This window comes from Odocoileus virginianus, chromosome 1 (genome assembly GCF_023699985.2).
Source record: "Odocoileus virginianus isolate 20LAN1187 ecotype Illinois chromosome 1, Ovbor_1.2, whole genome shotgun sequence".
In the NCBI taxonomy this organism is placed as follows: Eukaryota; Metazoa; Chordata; class Mammalia; order Artiodactyla; family Cervidae; genus Odocoileus; species Odocoileus virginianus.
The window spans coordinates 105945098-105967387 of NC_069674.1; the positions used below are offsets into that span (position 1 = coordinate 105945098).

Here is a 22290-nt window from a genome sequence, read left to right on the forward strand (position 1 = left end):
ATCTTTTATTCCATTGCCTTTCACCAAGAGATCTCGTAGCCTGGATCACCCTAATTAAAACCGTATCGATTCAAGGCATTCATTCTTCTGTTATGTCATGTTCTCAAAGTTGTGAGAAAGGAGTTGTGGGCAGTTTGGGACCACCCCCCTGCCCCCCCCCCGCCACAGTGCAGTTTGAGTCAAGGCTTTGGAAACCAGACAGCTTATCTTATCTCTTACAGATTCATCCAGAAAGCTGTTGGTTTGAGAATACCAAAGTTAGGGATGAGAACCCATGTGAAAAACCCCCAAGGTCATTTCATGAGAAATGACCCCCAACTCAGATGGAGGTGTCAGAGCAGAGCTTAGTGGGCGCAGTGGCAGTGAGGAGGGGGTGGCCCTGGGTGGGCCCTGTGGATGGGCTGGCCTGGGTGTGACTCACCATCGCCATGGCAACTGCAAGGTTTTAAGGCGGCTCCTCCCTCCTCCTCCCTCCCCCCATACCAAGTGCCTGGCACTTCTGCCCTTGGCTCCAGAGGGCATGGTGGGAAATTCTGGGACCTGGAAGCCCCTCTGGGGAGTCCCAGTGGTCGTGGCCACGCTGTTTCTCAGGAAGCAGCACAGACCTCTTCCTTTCTCTGTTTGCACCTCTGTGGGTTTTCCTGGTGTGGACACCAGTCTACTCTCGGGGCCCATCTGGAAGTTGAGTGAGCTGAGCAGGGCAGCCGAGTAAAGTCTCGGAACCCATCGTAACCCAGGCTGTGGTCCATCCTGCGACCTCGAGTCAGCGCCCAGGTGATTCTGCAGGTGGAGAGAGACTCGCCCAGGATGTGGAGGCAGACGAATGACCGGGAGGATGATTCTGAGTGCTTGTGTCCCCAGCAGACTCTGACATGGGTGCACACCACGCACAGATAACCGCCCTGACCTGGGCCATTGGAAGTATGTCACTGAAGTGTAAAAACACTTATGCTGTTCGATTTCCCGTCATTTTCTCTTCTTTCATTTCCTCTCATTTGCATTGGTTACTCACAGATGGAGACTGGCAGTGTGATTTGTACAACTGCCGTGTGTCAATCTGTGAAAAGAAGTCTTGGGGCTAGCCGAGCCGTTGGAGTCACTCTGTCCTTTCTGCCAGTTGCCAGTGGTCAGCTCAAAGTGGGGTCACAGTGGGCGGTCCCATCAGCAAACGGAGGGCAGTGGCTTCTGGTTCACTCATTCACTGTTGAAGAGCCGCTTTTGAGCTTCGAGCTGTGCCTTTTGAGCAGAAGGGTCTGGTGTTTTCACACAGTGACTCTAGTCATTTCATTCAATGTGTGGATTACACCTCTGAGCAAACCCAGTGAATATAAACTTTATATGTTCTGATTTGAGATCATTGAAACACTCATCATGTCACAGTTGTCCATTAGATACTTTCTCTTTTTTTGTTATCTAGTAATAAGAAAATACCCAGGCATCCAGTACCTTGTGATTTTATGATCTGGGAAGGGGTGGGCTTAACCATTATATTAGTTGTTTTAAGTTTAAAAAGTCATTTATCATGATGAGATAGCGTATGTCTTAATAACCTTGATAAACTGTGTTTTGCATGATTACACCTTAAGGTTGAAACACATTTTATTTCATCATTTCCCAGAAGGGGCACCGAATTCACCCATTTCCTGTTTTTAATCTCAGAATGTTCTGTATTTCCTCCATACCTGCTTTCCTGGCAGCAAGACCCTGGAAGCAACTGACACCAAATGCGTTTACCTCAGGTGTTTGCGCTTTGTATGTGGTTGCTGTCAGATATACAAGACCTTTGCACAGAAATGGAGGCATGAGGCCAATTCACCGTCCCCACCAGGCATTAATCATTCGGTGAACTGGTCCCTCAGTGCCTGTGATGTTGGACTGGGCACTGGGTCTGACCCTCACAGTCACAGTTCACGGCCACAGGCCGCCTCAGCCAGCATCGCATTCACACAACATTTGGGGAGGGAATATTTCTTCAGCATGTTCTAAACTACTCAAGCCTACTCCAGTTTACTTTCAGTGTGTTTAAACCCTTCTGGATAAGGAATCTTTCTAGAAACTGCTAACTGCACCCCCTCCCCAAGATCCTTTGAAGAATGTCTTGAAAATGCTTTAACCTTTTCATCTTCAGTCCAGCTCACTGTTGTAAATGCTTAGATCCAGTATGATGGACAGAGGATTGCATGCACACACCTGGCGAAGCCTGCCAGCAGGGAGGTTTGTGTTGTCAGGGTGTTCATCATTCATTTATTCCTACCCTCAGGAGACATTTCCCACACCTGCGATGTACCGTGCAGACCACAAATGTGTATTCTTCTTGTGTCTTGTGGCCGGAAAACTCACTTGTACGTATCCGACCCTTGGGTCTTGAACGTGGCTTCAGAAACCGTCATTGTGTGTGTGGAGCTTATCATTCACGGTTCCTTAAATGACCCTGGCTATGGATTCTCTTATCTGTTTGCATAGTATTTTCAGTCTCTTCCTCAACTTTCTAATTTGCAACTTTGAATCTGCTGAGTGTTAAGATAAGAAAGAACCATTTAATCGTGTTCACGACAGTCCACCAAGTAGAGGGCAGATGCCCCCGGCAAGTGTGGAGGGGCTCACCCATGAGTAAGCAGGTGAATTTTAGTTCAGAGGTTTCTTGCTTCCCTTTCATTGGTTGTCTCAGAGGCCAGTTTTACTTTCTTTCTCCTTCCTGACCGGCTGCCATGGGTCGTGTGGACACAGCTTTGCTTCTGAGTAAGGGTCATGTCACTAGCATGAGGTCAGTTAGTGACAGTGATGCTCCCGAGTTCCCCAGGCTTATATTTTTATGTTTTTCATTCTCTCTCTTCTTTTTTTTTGGCTGTGCTGTGAGGCATCTTAGTTCCTCGGCCAGGGACTGAACCTGCTCCCTGCTGCACCAGGAGCGCAGATTCCTAACCGCTCGATCGCTAGGGAAGCCCAATCAGTCTCTTTAATCCTTATTTCTGTCCTTCCAGTTTTTGTTGCGCTTCTTTCAGTCACTTAAACCAGAAGCCTCCAATCGAAATGAACGGCTCATAACAATTCTTTATCTCAGGGGCAGATGTGTTTTCTTATTTTTTTCATTAGAAATGTTATTTTACTTAGCTCTCAACCATGACCTATGTGGGAATAATTGGCAACCTAAATATGAATGTTTTGTCATTACAGGGAGTAAAACTTTCTGTGAATTCCAAGTAGTGTATATTTTTCCATCAAAAAGTACTAGACTTTTTGAATACTTAGTTGTCTGAAAATATTTGTCGTGCTATTGTGCTTAGTCGCTCAGTCGTGTCAGATCCTTTGCGTCCCTTTGGACTGTGGCCCTCCAGGCTCCTCTGTCTGTGGAATTTTCCAGGCAAGAATACTGGAGTGGGTTGCCATTTCCTTCTTCAGGGGTTCTTCCCAATCCGGGGCTTGAACCCAAATCCCCCGTGTCCCCAGCATTACAGGTGGATTGCTTATCTGCGGAGCCATCGGGAAGCCCCTGAATCCCCTTTTCTTGCCGCAGTGGCAGAATCTCCTCACAGGAGTCGAGCTGGAGAGCCGGGGTCCAGAGGGGAGATGGAGGGGCCGGCAGGAGTGCCACCCTGTGGGACGTGCCTGGGCTGTCCTCTTCCCCGCATCCCATGGAGTTTGCAGTTTCACTCTTCCCAGACTTCCAGGGCACTCGGCAGAAGAACTGGCCTTTCTGCCCCCTCACCTCTGCTGATCACAGCTCTGTCCATAATGTGCTGTCCTTGTCTGCAGACCCTTGACCACCACTGCCCTTCCCCGGGGTGGGGGCTGATGTCGGTCACCCACCCGCTGCACAGACGTCTGCTGCTCTTTGCTTTGTCCTTGCCCTGTGACCCAAGGGTGGATTCCTGCAGGGCTTGCACTGATGCTTATGAGGGAGAAAGGCACCCCGCCCCCTCCCTGCTCGGGCCACAGTGCTCGGGCTCTCTGATGTCCCCAGATGCCGTGACTGACCCTCGAAGCCAGTCCTCTGGTGGGACACCAAGTTTCCTCTGGCCCGCAGGGGCTGCAGAACCCTGGGGGCTGCAGCTCTGGCTGCGTGATCTATGGCATGTGTCTGCTCAGTCAGTCGTGTCCGACCCTTTGTGACCCCAAGGGCTGTAGCCTTTAGCGAGTCTCTGCATTTCTTCATTTGTTGAAAAGTCTCCAAAAGCCTTTTACCTGTTTCTCCTTGGGCCACTGTTACAAGGAGGGAGACCCATTCATCCCAGGGACCCAGCCTGTCCCAGAGCCAGGATGCAGAATTGTATGAAAACTCTTAATGACAAGAGGCTCCAAGGAACGGGAAACCCCCTCCCCTCTGGGAGCTGGTGGGTTCTTCCCGTGTTTATCTGTAATGCAGAACTCATACCCCCATGGTGACTGTGTGCAGATGAGCTGCTTCTGCGTTAGAGCCCGTCTCCTGGAAGAGCTCAGAGGTTCTCCCAGCCCAGGTTCCCTCTGGGGCCGCCCAGCGTGAGTGCTGCGAGTAGGCATTTCATTTCATTTAAAAGATGAGCCTGGGGAAGGCGGCACAGAGGAAGGGGCTGGGCAAAAGGAGAAGAGACAACCGGTACACAGGCAACCACCGCATCTCCAGGGTGCTCTGAGTGCCAGGCTGGCACCGAGGGCTGCCCTGCAGCGGGGATGGGGGTGGGGAGCCTTCTGTTTCTAAGACCTGAAACCAAAGCACCAAAGCGCAGGGTTGAAAAAGGACTCAGACATCCAGGAGTCCTGCGCCTTTAGTGGCCCTCTAGCCTTTCTGCCCGCTGTCCTTGACTTGGAAGGGACTTAAATGTCAACAGTGCCCTTGACAATGGGCTGTGGGCCCTGATGGCTGTGGCATCCTGGGTGGCTCAGAGAGTTGGCTCAGTGGGTGTTCGGTGAGAGCTGGTTGAGTAAGTTTGCCCAACACTCAGAGTCTTGGTTTGAGGTGGACGCTTGGCCAGTGTCAGCATGAAAGCATCATGTGGGGGTAGGAACGATGGGTGATGCACAGAGTCATCTAGAATGTTCATCCAGGAGGCCTGGAGATGGAGTCCTGGGGTCTTTGGTGGAGATGGAGACAGGGTGGCCCTCTCTGAGCCTGCAGCCCCCTGCCGATTCTGCCGCCTGCACCCAGGGGGGGCATGTGCAGGAGTGAGGTGATGCCCGCAGGTTAACTAGCCACCATGTCCTTGGGCCATGGCCTCTCTGGTTTTAGATTCGTGGTTATCAGCCTGCAGGGTTGTGAAGAATAACTGGGAAGATGCTCCTCAAACGTAGTCTCAAGAGATAACCAATAGTTTTCTGGAAGAGCAATCATAGTTCTTGGAAAATAAGGAAGATGAAAGACCATGCATTCATTTTAAAACCTGTGCCTGGAAGGGAACTTTCCATCTGAATTCAGAGACCTCAGAGACTGGCAGACAGGGCTCCCCACCTCCACCCTTGAGCCACACATGTTGGAAACACTAGATAAGCAGCCTCCAGGCTCCTCCGGTGGGAATGCCTGGTGCAGGGCTCATCCGCTGGTTATCTCCATGCACAGAAGATGCCGCAAACGGGTTCATTCCGTTTCTTTCTCAGCTTTCCCTAGATTTCATGCTTTTCTCTCTCAGCCTGTTCTCATGTCTTAAATGCTATTTGGAGGTCCCAGAGGGGAGCTGCCTACATATCTTGTGCTTTCTGTTCCTTTGGTCCACTGTTTTGGTCTCAACTCTAAAATTATGTGTGTGATGATGCAAGGCAGCGTGACCATGTTTTACTCCTGCTTTTTAAATACAAGAGAAAAAAGACTGTCCCCCTAGAAAGAGTGGGAGTTTCTGACTCTAGAACAATCTAGGGCAGACGCACAGGTACCCTGGACCACATCCCCCAAAACACTGGGCACAGGACAGATGGGTCTCTTCCCACCAGGACTTAGAACTAGGAGACTGTCCTGTCCTAGAAGTTAGACTGAAATGCAGTGAAGTGTGTGAGCATGTGTGTGTGTGTGTGTGTGTCTGTGTGTGTTAGTGTGTGTATATGTGTGCACCTATGTGTATGTGAGTGTATATCTGTGTGTGTGTATGGAGTATGTAAGCGTGTGAGTGTGTGTGTGTATATGTGTGTGTATGGGGTATGTAAGCATGTGAGTGTGTGTGTGTGTACGGGGTATGTAAGCATGTGTGAGTGTGTGTCTGTGTGTGTATGGGCTTTGTAAGCATGTGTGTGTGTGTGTCTGTGTGTATGGGGTATGTAAGCGTGTGAGTGTGTGTATATATGTGTGTGTATGGGGTACGTAAGCATGTGAGTGTGTGTCTATGTGTGTATGGGTATGTAAGCGTGTGTGTGAGTGTGTGTCTGTGTGTGTATGGGGTATGTCACTGTGTGTGAGTTTGTGTCTGGGTGTGTATGGGGTATGTAAGCGTGTGTGTGTGTGAGTTTGTGTCTGTGTGTGTATGGGGTATGTAAGCGTGTGTGTGTGTCTGTGTGTGTATGAGGTATGTAAGTGTGTGTGTGTGTGTCGGTGCATGTATGGGGTATGTCAGCATGTGTCTGTGTTTCTCTGTGTGTATGGGGTATGTAAGCATGTGTATGTGTGTGTATGTGTGTGTATGGGGTATGTAAGCGTGTGTGTGTGAGAGGTGTATATGTGTATCTGTGTGTGTATGGGGTATGTAAGCATGTGTATGTGTGTGTATGTGTGTGTATGGGCTATGTAAGTGTGTGTGTGGGGGGGTGTATAAGCATGTGTGTGTGTGTGTCTGTGTGTCTGGGGTATGTAAGCGTGTGAGTGTGTGTATATATGTGTGTGTATGGGGTACGTAAGCGTGTGTGTGTGTGTCTGTGTATGTATGGGGTATGTAAGCATGTGTGTGTGTCTGTGTGTGTGATGGGGTATGTAAGCGTGTGTGTGTGTGTGTCTCTGTGTATGGGGTATGTAAGCATGTTTGTGTGTGTGTGTGTATGGGGCATGTAAGCGTGTGTGTGTGAGAGGTGTCTATGTGTGTCTGGGTGTGTATGGGGTATGTAAGCGTGTGTGTGTGTGCATATCTGTGTGTATGGGGTATGTAAGCGTGTGTGTGTGTGTGTGTCTGGGTGTGTATGGGGTATGTAAGCGTGTGTGCGTGTGTGTCTGGGTGTGTATGGGGTATGTAAGCGTGTGTCTGTGTGTGTATGGGGTATGTAAGTGTGTCTGTGTGTGTGTGTCTGTGTGTGTACGGGATATGTAAGTGTGTCTGTGTGTGTCTGTGTGTGTATGAGGTATGTAAGCATGTCTGTATGTGTATGGGGTATGTCAGCGTGTCTGTGTGTGTGTCTGTGTGTGTGTATGGGGTATGTAAGCGTGTCTGTGTGTGTATGGGGTATATGTAAGTGTGTCTGTGTGTGTCTGTGTGTGTCTGTGTGTGTATGGGGTATGTAAGTGTGTCTGTGTGTGTGTATGTGTGTGTGATGGGGTATGTCAGTGTGTCTGTGTGTGTGTCTGTGTGTGATGGGGTATATGTAAGCGTGTCTGTGTGTGTGTGTCTGGGTGTGTATGGTATATGTAAGTGTGTCTGTGTGTGTCTGGGTGTGTATGGGGTATGTAAGCGTGTGTGTGTGTGTCTGTGTGTGTATGGGGTATGTAAGCGTGTGTGTGTGTGTCTGTGTGTGTATGGGGTATGTCAGCGTGTCTGTGTGTGTGTCTGGGTGTGTACGGGGTATATGTAAGTGTGTCTCTGTGTGTGTATGTGTGTGTATGGGGTATGTAAGCGTGTCTGTGTGTGTCTGTGTGTGTATGGGGTATGTAAGCATGTGTGTGTGTATCTGTGTGTGTACGGGGTATGTAAGTGTGTCTGTGTGTGTGTGTATGGGGTATGTAAGCGTGTGTATGGGGTATGTCAGCGTGTGTGTGTGTCTGTGTGTGTGTCTGTGTGTGTATGGGGTATGTAAGCGTGTATCTGTGTGTGTGATGGGGTATATGTAAGCGTGTGTGTGTGTGTCTGTGTGTGTGTGGGGTATGTAAGTGTGTGTGTGTGTGTGTGTGTGATGGGGTATGTAAGTGTGTCTGTGTGTGTGTCTGTGTGTGTATGGGGTATGTAAGCGTGTGTGTGTGTATGGGGTATGTAAGTGTGTGTGTGTGTATCTGTGTGTGATGGGGTATGTAAGCGGGTGTGTGTCTGTGTGTATGGTATATGTAAGTGTGTCTGTGTGTGTGTCTGTGTGTGTATGGGGTATGTAAGCATGTGTGTGTGTATCTGTGTGTGTATGGTGTATATGTAAGCGTGTCTGTGTGTGTGTGTCTGTGTGTGTATGGGGTATGTCAGCGTGTGTGTGTGTGTGTCTGTGTGTGTATGGGGTATGTAAGCGTGTGTGTGTCTGTGTGTGTATGGGGTATGTAAGCGTGTATCTGTGTGTGTACGGGGTATATGTAAGCGTGTCTGTGTGTGTGTGTCTGGGTGTGCGCGCGCTCCCCTCGGCCGCCCCCCCGTGCAATTCCTGCCCTGCTTCCCTTTCTGTCACTTCTCCATAACTCTCTGCTTTTCGGTTGAGCTGCTGTCCCCGGCTTCCTCTTTTCCTGCATTCCTATATTTCATTATTCGCCCTTGTTCCTCTTCTCGGGCTTGTACAACACAGCCAGGAGGATGTGGAAACAGTTACAATATGACACACGAGCTGCAGTGTCACAATCCTGCTCGGCGGGGCCCGCGTCCCGGCGGCTTCGGGATGAGGCGGGAGAGGGGAGCTGGCAGAATGCAGAAGTCCTGGCGACGCTGGGATGCTTTTCCCCTAAAGCCCCACGTTTCCCATTAGCTGAGGCCGTGGAAGCCGTTGGCCACCGTTTTTGCCTGGGGAGCCTGAGGCACCTCAGAAACGCCTTTCTGAGTCACCCCCTCCTTGCCCCGGGCCACCGCTGAATCCCAGCTTCCCTGTCTGTCTGTCTGTAGGCTTTTTGTCTCCTCAGCATCCTGTCTGCCCAGCCCGCGGCTGCAGCCCCTCATTCTCACACCTACCCAGGCTCCCCCCACGCCGTGGCCTCCTGAGCAGGGACCTCGGTGGCTCCCTCTGGCTTGGGAGCCTCATCTCAGCTTCCAGAAGCCTCCAGAACCTCATCTCCCCATCCCCCACTGTCTGGAGGACCCCAGCCCTGCATGTCCTCTGGGAATGCCTTTCCTTCTGCTTCGCGTTTTGAACATGATCCTCTGAGGCGGCCAGGCCCTGTGTCACTCACCCAGCTCCAAGCAGGAGGATTGCCCGGTGCTGGATCGTCTGCAGCGGGGGGCTCCCTCCTCTTGCCCCTCTTAGACTGAACCCTCCTGCCTCAGAGACCCTATTCCCCGCTCAGGGCTCTGTACCCACGCTCTGCATGGCCTGAGCATAAACCATCCCCAAGTGCTAGCTGCCATGTCTCTTCCAAGGACCCCCTTCATAGACTCCTTCCCTGCTGGCCCCGGAGAGTGTGCAGAGGCTGGCGCAGCCCTGGGGACCTCAGGGAAGGCGGTGTGCAGTTTCCCTGTCCAGTGAACCCCGATTTCAGGCAGAGTTCACTCCCTTTTGCCATCATGCGGGCACGGGCTGAGTCAGGTGAGCTGCCAGAAGCAGGCGTGGGGTGGGAAGAACCAGGCTCCGTCCCCACCTCGCCCGCATCCCCGCCGGTGGCCCTGGGCAAGGCAGGGGGACTGTCTGAGTCTTCTTTCTCAGTTTGTGAAGTGGGTTTGTAGGGTTCCTCACGCAGGAATCTGTCCAGGATGGTTCCCAGCGGAGAAACTGAGGGGGCGGTTTCCTTGCGTGCTTTCCTCACCGGACTGCTTCAAGAAGGAGAGAAATGGGAGCCCAGAAAGTACCTCACGTGGTCGCTGTCCCTAGTGACAGGCCCAGAGCAGAGGGGACTCTGGGCGGTGCGCCTGGGCCCCCTTGGATTTTACACGGGAGGAACGTGTGACCTGGTCCTTTTCACACGGTTCTCAGTAAACGGTGTTGAATCATAAAGCTAGGAGGGGCAGGCAAAGGGGGAAGGAGAAACCTTCCTTATTTCAAAGAAACATTGCCCGAGGGAAGGACAGGACTTTTTGAGAGACCCTAGTCCTAAGAAACAGCTGAAACCTACTAGGAAAAATGTGAGGCTTCAGGTTCTTCCCGCGACATGTGAGATGTGGGCTCAAGTGCCAGGAAGCTGGGCTGTGAGTGGTCTCTTGGCAGGGGATGGGTCCTCCATGCCCTGTGACTGCCAGGCCCTCAGCTCCCCCACCGAGGATCTGGACCCCTGGCCCGGCCGAGTACGCTGGTGTCCCGTCCGAGGGGACCCTCTCAGCTCTGGAGCCTCCCTGAGGCGGAGCTTCCCCCAGCACCTGCATGGATCAGAGCGCGGGATCACAGCCCAGAGCCTCATTGCCAGGGTGGGGTTACTGGCCTCGTGTCTGTTGGGCAAGGTGCTGGAAGGGGGAGAGGGATGAGAGGGAGAGGGAAAACGGGAAAGTCTCAGAGTTCGCTAGGAGAACTGTGGCCCGCAGAGTGTTCGGGCTTCTTTCACCACGGTGCGCCGTGAGTCCACCCTGGACACGGAAGAGCTTGCAGGAGTCGTGTCTCTGGCCTGGTTCTCCTCTGTGTGTGAGTTTACTGTCAAGATTGTAGGGTTCCTCAGCCAGGAACCCCTCCAGGATAGCTCCCAGCTGAGAAATGGAGGGAGCAGGAGCCTCGCTGTGACTTCTGGGTGGTGGAGACGTCTCTGATGGTGCGGTGTCATCTGCTCATGGGGCTGGGGGGCGGGGGTGGGACGCGTCTGTGCTCAGGGCCCCGGGGACTCTGTCCTTCACTGTAACAGTCACTGTTGCAAATGGGCCCTCCGCCTCTGAGACTGTTTTTCTACGCTGACTTTGTAAGTATGTGGGCAGGAAGAGTGGTCTTTGCCATTGACACGCGCACACACGTGCACACACACGTGCGCACACACGTGCACACACACGTGCACACACACGTGCGCACACACGTGCGCGCCCTGGCACCCTGACCGGGCGCACCCACCCCCCTGCGTGTGGCCCTCTCCCATCCTGGCCTCCGCTGCCAGCGCGCTGGGGTGGAGAACAGGAAGCAGTGGGAAAAGCAGCGTGAAGGCTCGCCTCCTCCCCGGGCTTCTGCGTAGGAGTGTCGCCCAAGGTCTCAGCCCCTGGACCGCGCCCCAAGCAGCCTCTGCTTACAGACCCGCACCCTTGAGATGGACGGTGCGCTACTGCGGCCGCGGGCTCAGGACAGCGGGCCAGCAGGCGGACCGTCCTTCCAGACCCCGCCTGCCCTGCTGAGTCACCTCTTGCCTGGAATTCCTGCGGGGACCCCTCCGAGCTTCTGGAAGGGAGGGACAGCCAGGACCCCGCCCTCATGTGTCCCGGAGGAGATTACTTTATCTCAGGCCGCCCCGAGGTGGGGCCCGGGCTCCTGGGATCTGCAGGGCTTGACACGGTGCCAGCTGGGGAGCCAGAGGGAATGGCCTGGAGCATCTGCAGGGCCCCCAGGAGCCCCCCCTCGGCCCTCTGCCCTCTGTGGGGGAGCAGCCTGTCCTGTGCCTCCTCCACGTGGCAAAGATGCATACGGCGACTCAGCCTCAGAGGCCAGGCACAGCTGACGGTCAGGACCCTCCTAGCCCTCAGCACCCCATTCCCCCGGCAGTGGCATTCAGCCTGCTGTTTCAGTAGGAACGAGCGCTGGGGGAACCACGTCTGAAGCACCCTTAGAGTCACATCGGCTAAAGCACCTGTGTGGATGCCTGGGCAGCAGCGAGCTGCCCGTGCCCGCCCCTCCCGCCCGGGTGCCCAGGGACCCCGCACCCACGGCCTGCTCACCCTCTGTCTTCACGGGGCCTCGATGCTGAAAGCTGGCCCCCTGCACCTGTGCCGGCCCGCCCGTCAACACCACCCCCAGCCCCGCATGCAGCCTGAGCAGAGTTTCCATCTCTGACTGTTTCGGCCTGTCTGATCCAGTGTAAACTCCCTTCACTGGAACTAGATTTGGGATGGAGAGACAAAATAAAAGTCAAGGTCTCACATACACCCAGGCCCTCACGCTATCTCACCCTCCCCCCACCAGTCCGTGCTGAGACTTTTAGGGCTTCTCAGGGCTTCCCCAGTTGTCTGAACTTTCTTCAGTCCTTATTTATTGCCTGAAAATGTCCATTTCCTTCTGTCTTTTTAAAGCTTGAGCTAAACTCTCTCACTCTGTTTATCATTATTATTATTATGTTCCTATTTTCTCTTTTTCATGGTTTTCTTTAGATGCAAAGAGTTGGAGGTAAATTTTAGAAATTTCATCGTGGTATTTATGTATACTTGCAGTCTTTGAATAGGCAAATACTATTTTTACCAATGGGGCTTCCCAGGTGGCTCAGTGGTAAAGAATCTGCCGGCAATTCAGGAGACTCAGGAGACCCAGGTTCGATCCCTGGATGGGGAATATCCCCTGGAGAAGGAAATGGCAACCCACTCCAGTATTCTTGCCTGGACAATTCCGTGGACAGAGGAGCCTGGCGGGCTACAGTCTGTGGAGGCAGTCCATGGGGTCTCAGAGAGTCAGACATGACTCAGCAACTACACATGCACATACTTACCAATGAAAAGGTAACTTCCAGTAAAAAAAAAACTACATTCTGAAAATATCCCTAAATCTATCGTTTAACCCATTCACCCTGAGTGGTGGTGAACTCTAAGAAGGTGAGTTAAGGACACTGGAGCAACGGCTTCAGAGGCAGTCCCGTGCACAGAATCCTCAGCTTCGAACCTCTTGGCTCAGGTGTACTCTTTAGAAGCAGAATCTTTGCCTAGTCTGGTTTCCCTTTCTAAATTTTAGGTTGGTCAATCAGAGCTTTTCCATGCTGTTTCGTTCACTGTGGACAATTCAACTGTACTAATAAAATATGAGCAAAAATGGGCTGGTCCCCAGCTGTGCTGCAGGGAGAGAAGATCAGGAATTGGTTTATCCCCATCAGACCCTCAGCTCATTGGTTAGTTGTTATGGGAAGGAAGGCAAAGTTCACTCTGGCCATTTTGTCCCTTTTCACTTGACACAACCACTGTTGTTCCGTTACCTGGTGTCAACTGGAAACCCTGTCAGGGCGAGCGATGGCCTTAAAAGGTCACCCTGACCCCAGTCCCAAGTGGCGGTGAAGGTCTGCCGGAGTTTGGGGGTGGAAGGGAAGCCTGTGAAGACTTGGGTTTCCAGGCACCGAGGGCAGCTGTCCTCCGAACCACATGGTCTTACAAAGCCCAGCCCTGTTGTTTTCCTGGATGAAAAACTTGGTGGCTGCTTGTCGGCTGTGGCTGATCCCTTCGGCCTGAAGCCCTTGCTGAGGAGAAGATAGGTGGTGTGTTAGCCGTGGTTATCTGCCCGCGCCTTCCCGCCGAGGGGAGGCTGGCTGAGAGAGAGGCCTGACAGACGGACGCGGTGGTGCCCATTCGCTGGATGAGGCACTGGGGCTCAGGGCAGCTGGCGCCTCACTGAGCCCACAGCACTGTGGAGGCAAAGCCGAGTGGCCGGCCCTGTGGCCCTTGCACCCGGCTCTCTCACAGCCGCCCCATCCTTCCTAGAAGTTAGCGAGGCTCCGGATTCAGGGACGTCTGGGGTGTGGCGTCCCGGGACGCAGGTAGGAGCAGTGGGAGGACTCATTCCAACAGAAAGCCTGAGCCCGTGTGCTCAGCGCTCCAAGCTTAAGCCAAGTCCAGCACTTTCCCCATGACTCACTGGATCTAAACACACCCCGCTGCTTGGGAGTCGCACTCAGACGTGAGAAGCACCGTGCCTTCTGTCTTCCAGCTTCTCCTGGAATATATGTGGGTTTCTGAAAGTGTTCAAGTCGGATGGTTGTGTCCAAAAGGAGTAGTAGAGTTTGATTCAAGGCCCCTATGGTGAGCCCCTCACGTTCCAGGTCTTGTGCAGGAGGAGAGGAAATGCAGAGAAGGAAGCATAGGGCCTGTGGCCCTTTATCTGAGCACAGGATTGAGCTCCGGACACACCAGGTTCCAGAACTAGGCATGCATCCTAAGGGCTCTGGAGTGGAGTTGGCAAGGGTTAGCTGAGAGAGAGGGTGGGTTCCGAGTGGGTGTCACAAGGATGGGAATGCAGAGGGGCCCTGCTGTGGGTGGGCAGTCTTTGCTAGCTGAGCAGTTCGGGGGACGAGGCTTGGGGGAAGATTCCTTGACATCTGCACAGGACACAGATCTGCGGGGACAGGGACAGTTCACACCAGCTGCAAGGCGTTTCCCAAGAGGTGAGGATGGCGTTTTGTGTCCTCTTGCATTTGGCTGTCTGAATAGTGTTACCAGCTGGAGGGTCATTGTTGTTGCTGATCAGGATTTGACAGGACCCAGGGTTTTGTCTTATTATAACAGTGCGTGCTAAGTCACTTAGTCATGTCTGACTCTTTGCCAGCCTATAGCCTGTAGCCCACGGGCTCCTCTGTCCATGGGATACTCCAGGTGAGAATACTGGAGTGGGTTGCCAGCCCTTCCTCTGGGGGATCTTCCCAACCCAGGGATTGAGCCTGTGTCTCTTACGTCTCCTGCATCGGCAGGTGGGTTGTTTACCACTAGCTCCTCCTGGGAAGCCCTCATTATAATAGTTACAGACTAGCGGAGACCTTAGAAGTAGGTGCCCTGACAAAGTCAGCCTTGAGGATGAGGGTCTCAGTCCCAGGGGTCAGATGGTTTGAGAGGGGAGCCGGTGCTTGGTAGTGGGTAGGAAGCCCTGGCAGGATGTGAAGCAAGTAGAGACAGCCCCACCATACAGGCAGAAGCTTCACGCATGTGCCGGATGCAATGTGACTGGAAAAGGTCAAAAGGAAACAACTCAGAGAGAAATCGGCAATCGAAGGCCAGGAATGGGGGTGCGGCCATGAGATCAGAGAGAGGACCACAGGCACGTGGGATGGGAGGCGGAGAGTGGAGTGTGGAGGAAGACCTGGAGTTTGGATTCTATCTGCTTGTCTGCAGCATGAAGGGACGGAAGGGCAGCCAGGCAGGGCTGGAGCCCGGGAGAACCCCACCATCAGCAGGAGCTGGCACATCGTTGCTTCCTGTGTCCACCCAGGACACAGGGCTGAGTGGACACTGGGGCCCTGGGGTCTGCGGGAGGGTCTGCAGTGGGAAGGGGGTATTGCAGGAGGAGCCTCTTAGGGGTCACTCAGCTGAGATGTGAGCCAGCGCTCATGCGCTCCATGTGCAGGGTCAGACTATAGCTTCCTCTTCCGTCAGTCTGGAAGGACACCCCTTTCTCGGCATGAACGGTCAGGAGTGTCAGAATTATCTCCCCTGGCAGGACAAGGTGCTCCCTCATGTAGAGGGTGGTCTGAGCACAAAGGTCCACCCCAGAAACATCTGGTGTGGGGGAGTCTCAAGAGAGTCTGGGTCTGGTACTTCTGCAGAATGTAACTAGTTCTCCTGCAGGAATGTGGTCTTGGAGTTTCGGCTCTGACAGTCCCTGGTCCTCTCCTTTGCCCACTGGGCCATGCGGGGACCCTCTCACAAGGGGCGTGACAGGGCAAGGATGCCCCTCTCTGAAATGTGAGATCTGCAGGCATCGCAGAAGTCACTGCAAACCATACTTACACGAGTTACTGAGACTGATCGTGACCAACAGGCTTAATATGATTTGAAGAATATGTATAAAAGTCATGTGACAGCACGTTTTTAATTCTCCTAAATGCAAATCTGAATGTATTTACACTAAAATCATCCATCTTTCTTTGACTTGAGAGGGGACAGACTTCTTCTCTCCTGCTTTGAAAATCTCAAGTACATCTTCATCTCTCCCAAAGGTACCAGCAGTGTGAGAAGTGTAGAATTATATTCTTGATAATTTGCACAAATAAAGGGACCTGAAGAGTGTGGTTTCTGGGCCTTTCACCTTTTTTCTCAGAATGCTCACCAATGTGCAATCTGAATAGGGTTCAGAATCTGAAGCATTCCCAGCATTTTATACAGAAATGTTCATAGCAACTCAGGGAATAAAAATTCGTACTAAGTCAGCTCAATTTGCTCTTGGCGACAAGAATGGATCCTGTGAAATTTAGGAAACTTAACAAGGTTCACTAAATCTGCTTCTGTCTGCACCCTTTTATGAAGCAATAGCCTGAAATTTGGGGTGGAATTTACAAAAGAAATGAAGAGGCTGGGAGTCAGTCGAGACATCACTCCTGCTCCCTGGTGAAGCTTCAGGACCAGCCAGGACTGTGAGCAGAAGCACATCAGCTCTGCACCTGTAACACAGCCCCCCAAGTGCCCAGGGAGAATGGGGGTGTGGCTGATGTCACATTCACCGGACACGGGGACACCGTGGGCGCGTAGGGCACTGGGGTCGGTGACCCAGGGAGGTGAGAGCGTCTGCACCTCGGCGCCCACTGTGCACGCTGACTGCCCGCGGGCGTGGGGACCGGTGGCCCTAGAGAAGGCCGCACTGGGGTGGGAGTCTCACTTTCCAGACCACTTGTTCGTAGTCGTTTTGTGATGTGGGGGAGTCTTTATTTTAATAAACATATTTATTCTTTATTATTTTTAAGTGAAATCCAGTTGATTTACAGAATTATATTAGTTTCAGGTGTACAGCCTAGTGATTCAGTGTTTTTACAAATTATACTCCCTTAAACCTTGTTACAAAATAATGCCATGTGCTACTCAATATATGCTGGTTGCTTATCTGTTTCACTTTTTAAATTTTATATTGGAGTATAGTTGCTTTCCAATGCTCTGCTTCAGGTGCACGGCCAAGTGATCCCGTTATACATGTACATATACCCACTCCTTTTTAGGTTCCTTTCCCATATAGGTCATTGCAGGGCATTGGGTAGATCTCCTTGTGCTGCACATATGTCCTCACTAGTTGCCTGTTTTACCTTCAGTGGGGTGTGTGTGCTAACTGTGTAAGGAGTTCTGTCGGTAAACGCTCTGTAACTCCCATGCCTGGTGAGTGTGTGTGCACATCTCAGCGTGTGCTTGTGTGCAAGAGCAGTAACTTTTAGGCTCTCCAGCTTCGTAATGGAGAAAGCGCAGCTCCCAAAGCCCCATGCTGCAGGCGCTGTGTATTTGGAGTATTGAGTTTCTGTGTTAATTACATATGGTCTCAGATTCACCTGGTCCCCCGCTCACCACCAGGAGGACAAACTCCAGGGCTTCCTGGAAGCCCCAGCCCCTCCCTGGTGCCTTAGTGATGGTTCCTGCCTTGTAGGACCATGTGGGGACTAAAGGCAGTTTGTGGAAAAGAGCTTATAAATAAGTCCCTGTTGTTTACGGAGTTCCTGGTGCCTGCCTTCCCCGAGGTCCTGGGCTGATCATGGTAGAATGGGATGAGATGGGACCGAGCAGGACAGGAGAGTGTTCACGCGTCCCGACTGTGTGCTTGTTCCCCGCAGGAAGAGAGGAGCGTTCCTTTTTCTGAAGTTAGAAGTTGGTACTTGCAGGAACATAGGTGGTGCCCGAGCAAGAGTGAATTTCTGCTTTCCTTGGGGAAAGCACAATGCTATAGCCACAGAGGACACTCAGAGAACTGATGCTCTTGATGAATGGTTAACATTCGGTGTCTGGTGGTGTGCTGTACTTACATCACTTATATTATGTCACTTATATCCAGTAAGGTGTGCTGATGGGATTCGGTGTTCCAAGGCCTGCTCTGATCACCCCGCACCTGTGCGAGCGTACATCTCCTGGGGAGGCAGCTTCTAGGTGAACGCTGTTCATCTCTCAGCCCTGTAGCTACTTCACTCACCCACTCCATTCATCCTCCACCTTCACCTTCCCTCCTCATTGCCATCCATGGCCTCTGGCTAAAGGGGTCCCAGGAGGTTGACTTTCAGATCAAGCCATGCTCAAGCCCTGTCAGCAGTCTCAGTCATACTCAGAGAACCGAGGCAGTGATGTCATTTAATCGGAAAATTTTATATTATGTCATGTATTCCGATGTCCCTGATTTTAAAAGGTAATACTGACCTTTCAAAACATCTTGGCCCTTTCTCCCTCATCTGAGACGGTAGCACCCTGTGACGTGGAGGGCTCGGGGTTTCAGAAGTCGATTCAAACAGCTGGAGCTCAGTGAAGATGACAGAATTGCAAAGGGCACCGTGAAATCAGTGTCCCCTGGTTGGCTGTCGGCTGGCTGTGGCGCACCAGGGGACCAGGCGGACCCGCTGATGACAGCCCTGCTGGGCGGGGGATGCGAGCACAGCGCTGACTGTTAGAGTCAGATGATCAGAAGGAAGGAGCATCCGAGGAGCAGGAGGAAGACAGGAAGGCTGAGAGTTTACTAAGAAATGATGCAGGTAGCAGCTTCAAGGAATAGCTTTGGAGGTGTCCCCGACACTCTTTCCCGTTCTCCCAATATTTTACTAAAATTTTCATGGGGAAGAGCAGAGGGCCTATGGGCACATAAATTTGGAAAACAATGGTTTAAGCCAAGTTCAGTAGCAGTAGGTCTGTTTCCTGCAGGAAATCCTGCTATTCAGTAGCTCAGCAACATGTTTAATTTAGCAGCTACTCTGTGGATGTAACTCAGACTGCCATGGGGTGTCAGTTCAGTGGACAAAACTCGTGTGTGTGTGTGTGTGTGTGTGTGTGTGTGTGTGTGTGTGATGTGCAGTGTCTGTTAAGTTTCAAGACATAGGCACACGCTGGAAAGTGCTAACCTATAAAACAGAAAAAAAAAAAAACTTGGCAATTTGAGGTGGTGCTAGTCTTTATGAGGGCAGCTGATAAGAAATACCCACAGAAATTGGTAGTTCACTTTGAGGTAGGGGAAAACACAAATTTTTCCCCACCCAGTGTGTTGCGTGAACATTTTCTAATTTTCTGTGAGGACTTTCTAAGAAAAAGCTGAAGGAAGAACATTTGCAATGCAGTCAGCCCGTTAAGAGTCACACTGCTTCTGTGAAGATAAGCACTTTCCCAGGGGAAGCTCAGCTATGATGCGCAGATCTTGGACCTGTCTGTATCAACTCCGCTGAAGGGTTTCTCACCATTCTAGAATGTTCCAGAAGCAGTGCTTAAGATGCTCAGACACCAGAGGTTACTCTACAGCATCTGTGTGATTTAGTGCCATGAGCTCAGACCTCTGAGAAGTGGGGTCTTGTTTGGAAGTAAGCACCGTGTTGCTATTTCAGCCCTTTGTTTGAAGGCCAGCAGTGCCAGACTGGTAGCTAAATAATGGCTTAGAGTAATATTACTTTCCTTTAAAAAAGAAAAACAAACAAACAATGGTTTCTTTTAAATTCTTATTCTGTCTCTTGGATGGTATTTCAGCCCAGCTTTCTTTTTGCCTTCTTTGTTGCAGTGGCTTATGGGGCTGACGGCTTTAGGGATTTCCATGCAATAATTCCCAATTCTTTCTCTCGTAAGTATACCCTTTGCTTCTAGAAAACGATAATGCATGTTCATTTCATATTCAGTTCCCATAGTGTGAATACTGTGAATGCATGATTTTTCATCACCTTCCTCCATACTTGAAACATCGAGATAAGTATCAGTCATGCTGTTGATTAAACATCTGCCCCCGAGAACATCACTTAAACACTTAGATGTGTGAGCCTGGTTTTATCATAGACTGTTGGATGCACTGTGGAGCGTGCCTTTCATGGTGGCAGTGCAGTAACAGTAAGGGTAGAAGTAATAATAGTATTAACGGAATTATTAATCTACTAATGCTGTTAAATAGTTTCGTTATGAATGTTAACCAGTATCTCCTTTTTGGTTGAGTATAATGATACTGCCCAGACTTTCTGTCACCGTTAAATAACCCAACATACTTTCAAGATACCTTGTACAATTTTGTAGGACAAAGAAGGATGCATACTCTCCTGTAGCTCGGAAGTGTTAATTTCAGAACTGAGAGGAGGAAAGTCGCAGGGCATCAAGGCCGTTAGTTCGTGGTCCTTACTTCCTGAGCAGACACACGGAGTGCTTCTGTGTGCGGGACGTTCCTGATCTGAGCTGTCAAACCCAGTGCAGATGTTAATTTCATTTTTCTTTTTTAGGTATTGAGAGATGATGAATGATAAATATATTTGGGCGACATCCTTGAAGGAGTATTTTAAGAAGTGGAAAGGGCTTTTTTAAAATGTCCAGAGAGTTGAATACTAAAAGTGATGCAAGTTGGTTGCCCCCTTAGGATGTAGTCTTCAGAGCCTATATTAGTAAATGTTCTAATGTTATAAAACAATATCAGAAGATAAGCCATGCTTAATCCTGTAACAAGTATTAACACAAACTCTAATCTCAAAGGTATCAGGAGCAGTTAAAGAAAGGTTTATGATATCCTGGCTATCAGAAACTCTTTGGCACCGAAAGGGTTTAGCAGTTATAAACCTAGGGTTACCCCTTTTCCTGCAGCCTACACTGACTGTTTTTCCAGTTTATAAAAGTTATAGAGATCTTTCTCTTACTAATGTTCCTGTGAATTGACTTTAAAACAGTTTGGTATTTATTTCTGTGAGATCTATATGTATGTATATATAAATGTGTATATGTGTGTATATATGTATTTGTATGTGTACTTATGTGATTATATAAAATGCTTTTAAGGTAGTAGGACAGAGAACTAGTATTAATTTTGAGATGAAATATGGAAATATTTGTTGAAATATTAAAAAGTCAAATGCACTTAAGAGTAAGATAATACATTCTGACATATTTTCATTAAATCTGAGAAAGGTTTAAGATCAAGCATGTTGCAGTGTTGGAGAAGATCCTTTGGTGAAGACTTAAGTTTGTAAAAAATTGCTGCCTGTAAAGATATACAATACTTGCAGATACTGTAAGATAGATGATACATGTTTCAATGCACTTCCTGTCTATACGTTTATACAGTTGGGTTCACAAGGTTTTAGTATCTCTTCTCTCTTCCTTCCCCACCCCCTTCCACATACCCAAGTTGTAACTGTTGATCTTGAGGTCCCCACCCGAACAAGCAACCCAACTGTTCTGGGCCAACATCACCACCTAGTGGTCATGGTGGAGAATTGTCCACCTCACTTAGCTCTCTTTCGTCGCTTGCTGAAAATTAAAAACAAGCTGCTTGACCCTCTTCTATCTAAATTTGTGTCCCCTGTTACCTGAGGAAAATGTAAATATGCTAGTAACTCATTCGTTTTTCATGCTCGTCCTCTTTTATCTCTCTCTGATTTCATTCCTTTTAAAACCCAAAACATCAAATAAGGACAAGCATATTTCTAGTTGAGGGCTCCCCTGGCGGCTCAGATGGTAAAGAATCCGCCTGCAATGCAGGAGACCTGGCTTCAGTCACTGGGTCAGGAAGATCCCCCGGAGAAGGGCATGGCTACCTTCCCATTAGTGAAGTAAAGGAAGTAATCATGTCTCCTTGCAATGAAAAATCCTGTGTTTTCAATGCTATAAGTTCTAATCAGTGGTTTTATTAACCTTAAAGTGCTTAAAGGTTTTCATAAACCTTTAGAGGCAGCACGAAAACTTCTACACATCTCTCTTCATATAACATTTTTAATTATCTTCATTCAAGATACACCTTAAATACATTTGCTCTTTCCTAGCTAGTCACCAGTTGCAGGGATATTTCTGTCTCCTGGTTTTTTCATTTAAAATATTGAGCATTTTGAGCTTACCTGGTCTAAGCTCATAGTTTAGGGGCTATCTGTTCAGTGGAAAAATGCCATCTGAGTACCAATGCTTTACCTTACCTATAAATATATAGACGCATTCTAAAGGGGAGGGAAAGTGATGGGGAAACAGAATCTATCTGTGAGGCGAGGCTGCCAGTGTGCTTTATCTCTTTGCATTAAAATGTTTTAATCTTTCGTGAGGCCACACAACAGTTGGCAGCAGATCCAGGCCTCCTGGCCCCAATGACCCCGAGTTCTCTGGATTCTCACAGGGCTAACCTTGTCTATGTGCTAATGTTTAGGCACCCAGGGTCACTCTAAGGACTGTCCTGTTACTATTAACATAGAAAGCCTCTGAGATGTATAACAACGAGACTTTCCTTTTCCCAAATTTTAAATTGCATCTTGGAAAGAAAGTAGCTTTTGGCCCAGGGCTTGAAGGCACATCCACTCTGCAGGCAGCCATGTTTATTAAATAATGACAGTGGGGCCTCGTCCATTAGCTCCCGGACTCGGTGGGAAAGTTAGCTGCACGGTTAGGCCTGAGCCAACGTGTTCCAGGGTCAGGAAACTCAGGCTCTATTTCATGTTCTATATTTAATCAGTTCCATTCAGCACCGTACTGAGTTTGACATTTTCTAAGTGGTGGAAGGACAGAGTTACAAAATATTTATAAGTATAATCCTTATATTCAGGGAGAGTATAACATTTCATAGAAGCAGTAGTGCAACTAAGCAGCTTGGGGTCCAGAG

General features: G+C 50.1%; 1 protein-coding gene across 14 annotated transcripts in view; it reads left to right on the forward strand.

The window, feature by feature from the left end:
• IKZF1 (IKAROS family zinc finger 1) overlaps positions 1-22290 on the forward strand; it is a 96307-nt gene that overhangs the window by 42690 nt on the left and 31327 nt on the right. For 8 of the 14 annotated variants that reach the window (XM_070471942.1, XM_070471954.1, XM_070471968.1 and 5 more), the window contains exon 4: positions 19240-19299. The exons of the other annotated variants lie outside the window; for them this stretch is intronic. In XM_070471942.1, coding sequence (XP_070328043.1) covers positions 19240-19299 — 60 coding nt within the window. The remainder of the gene's footprint in view (positions 1-19239; positions 19300-22290) is intronic. 14 annotated transcript variants of the gene reach the window in all.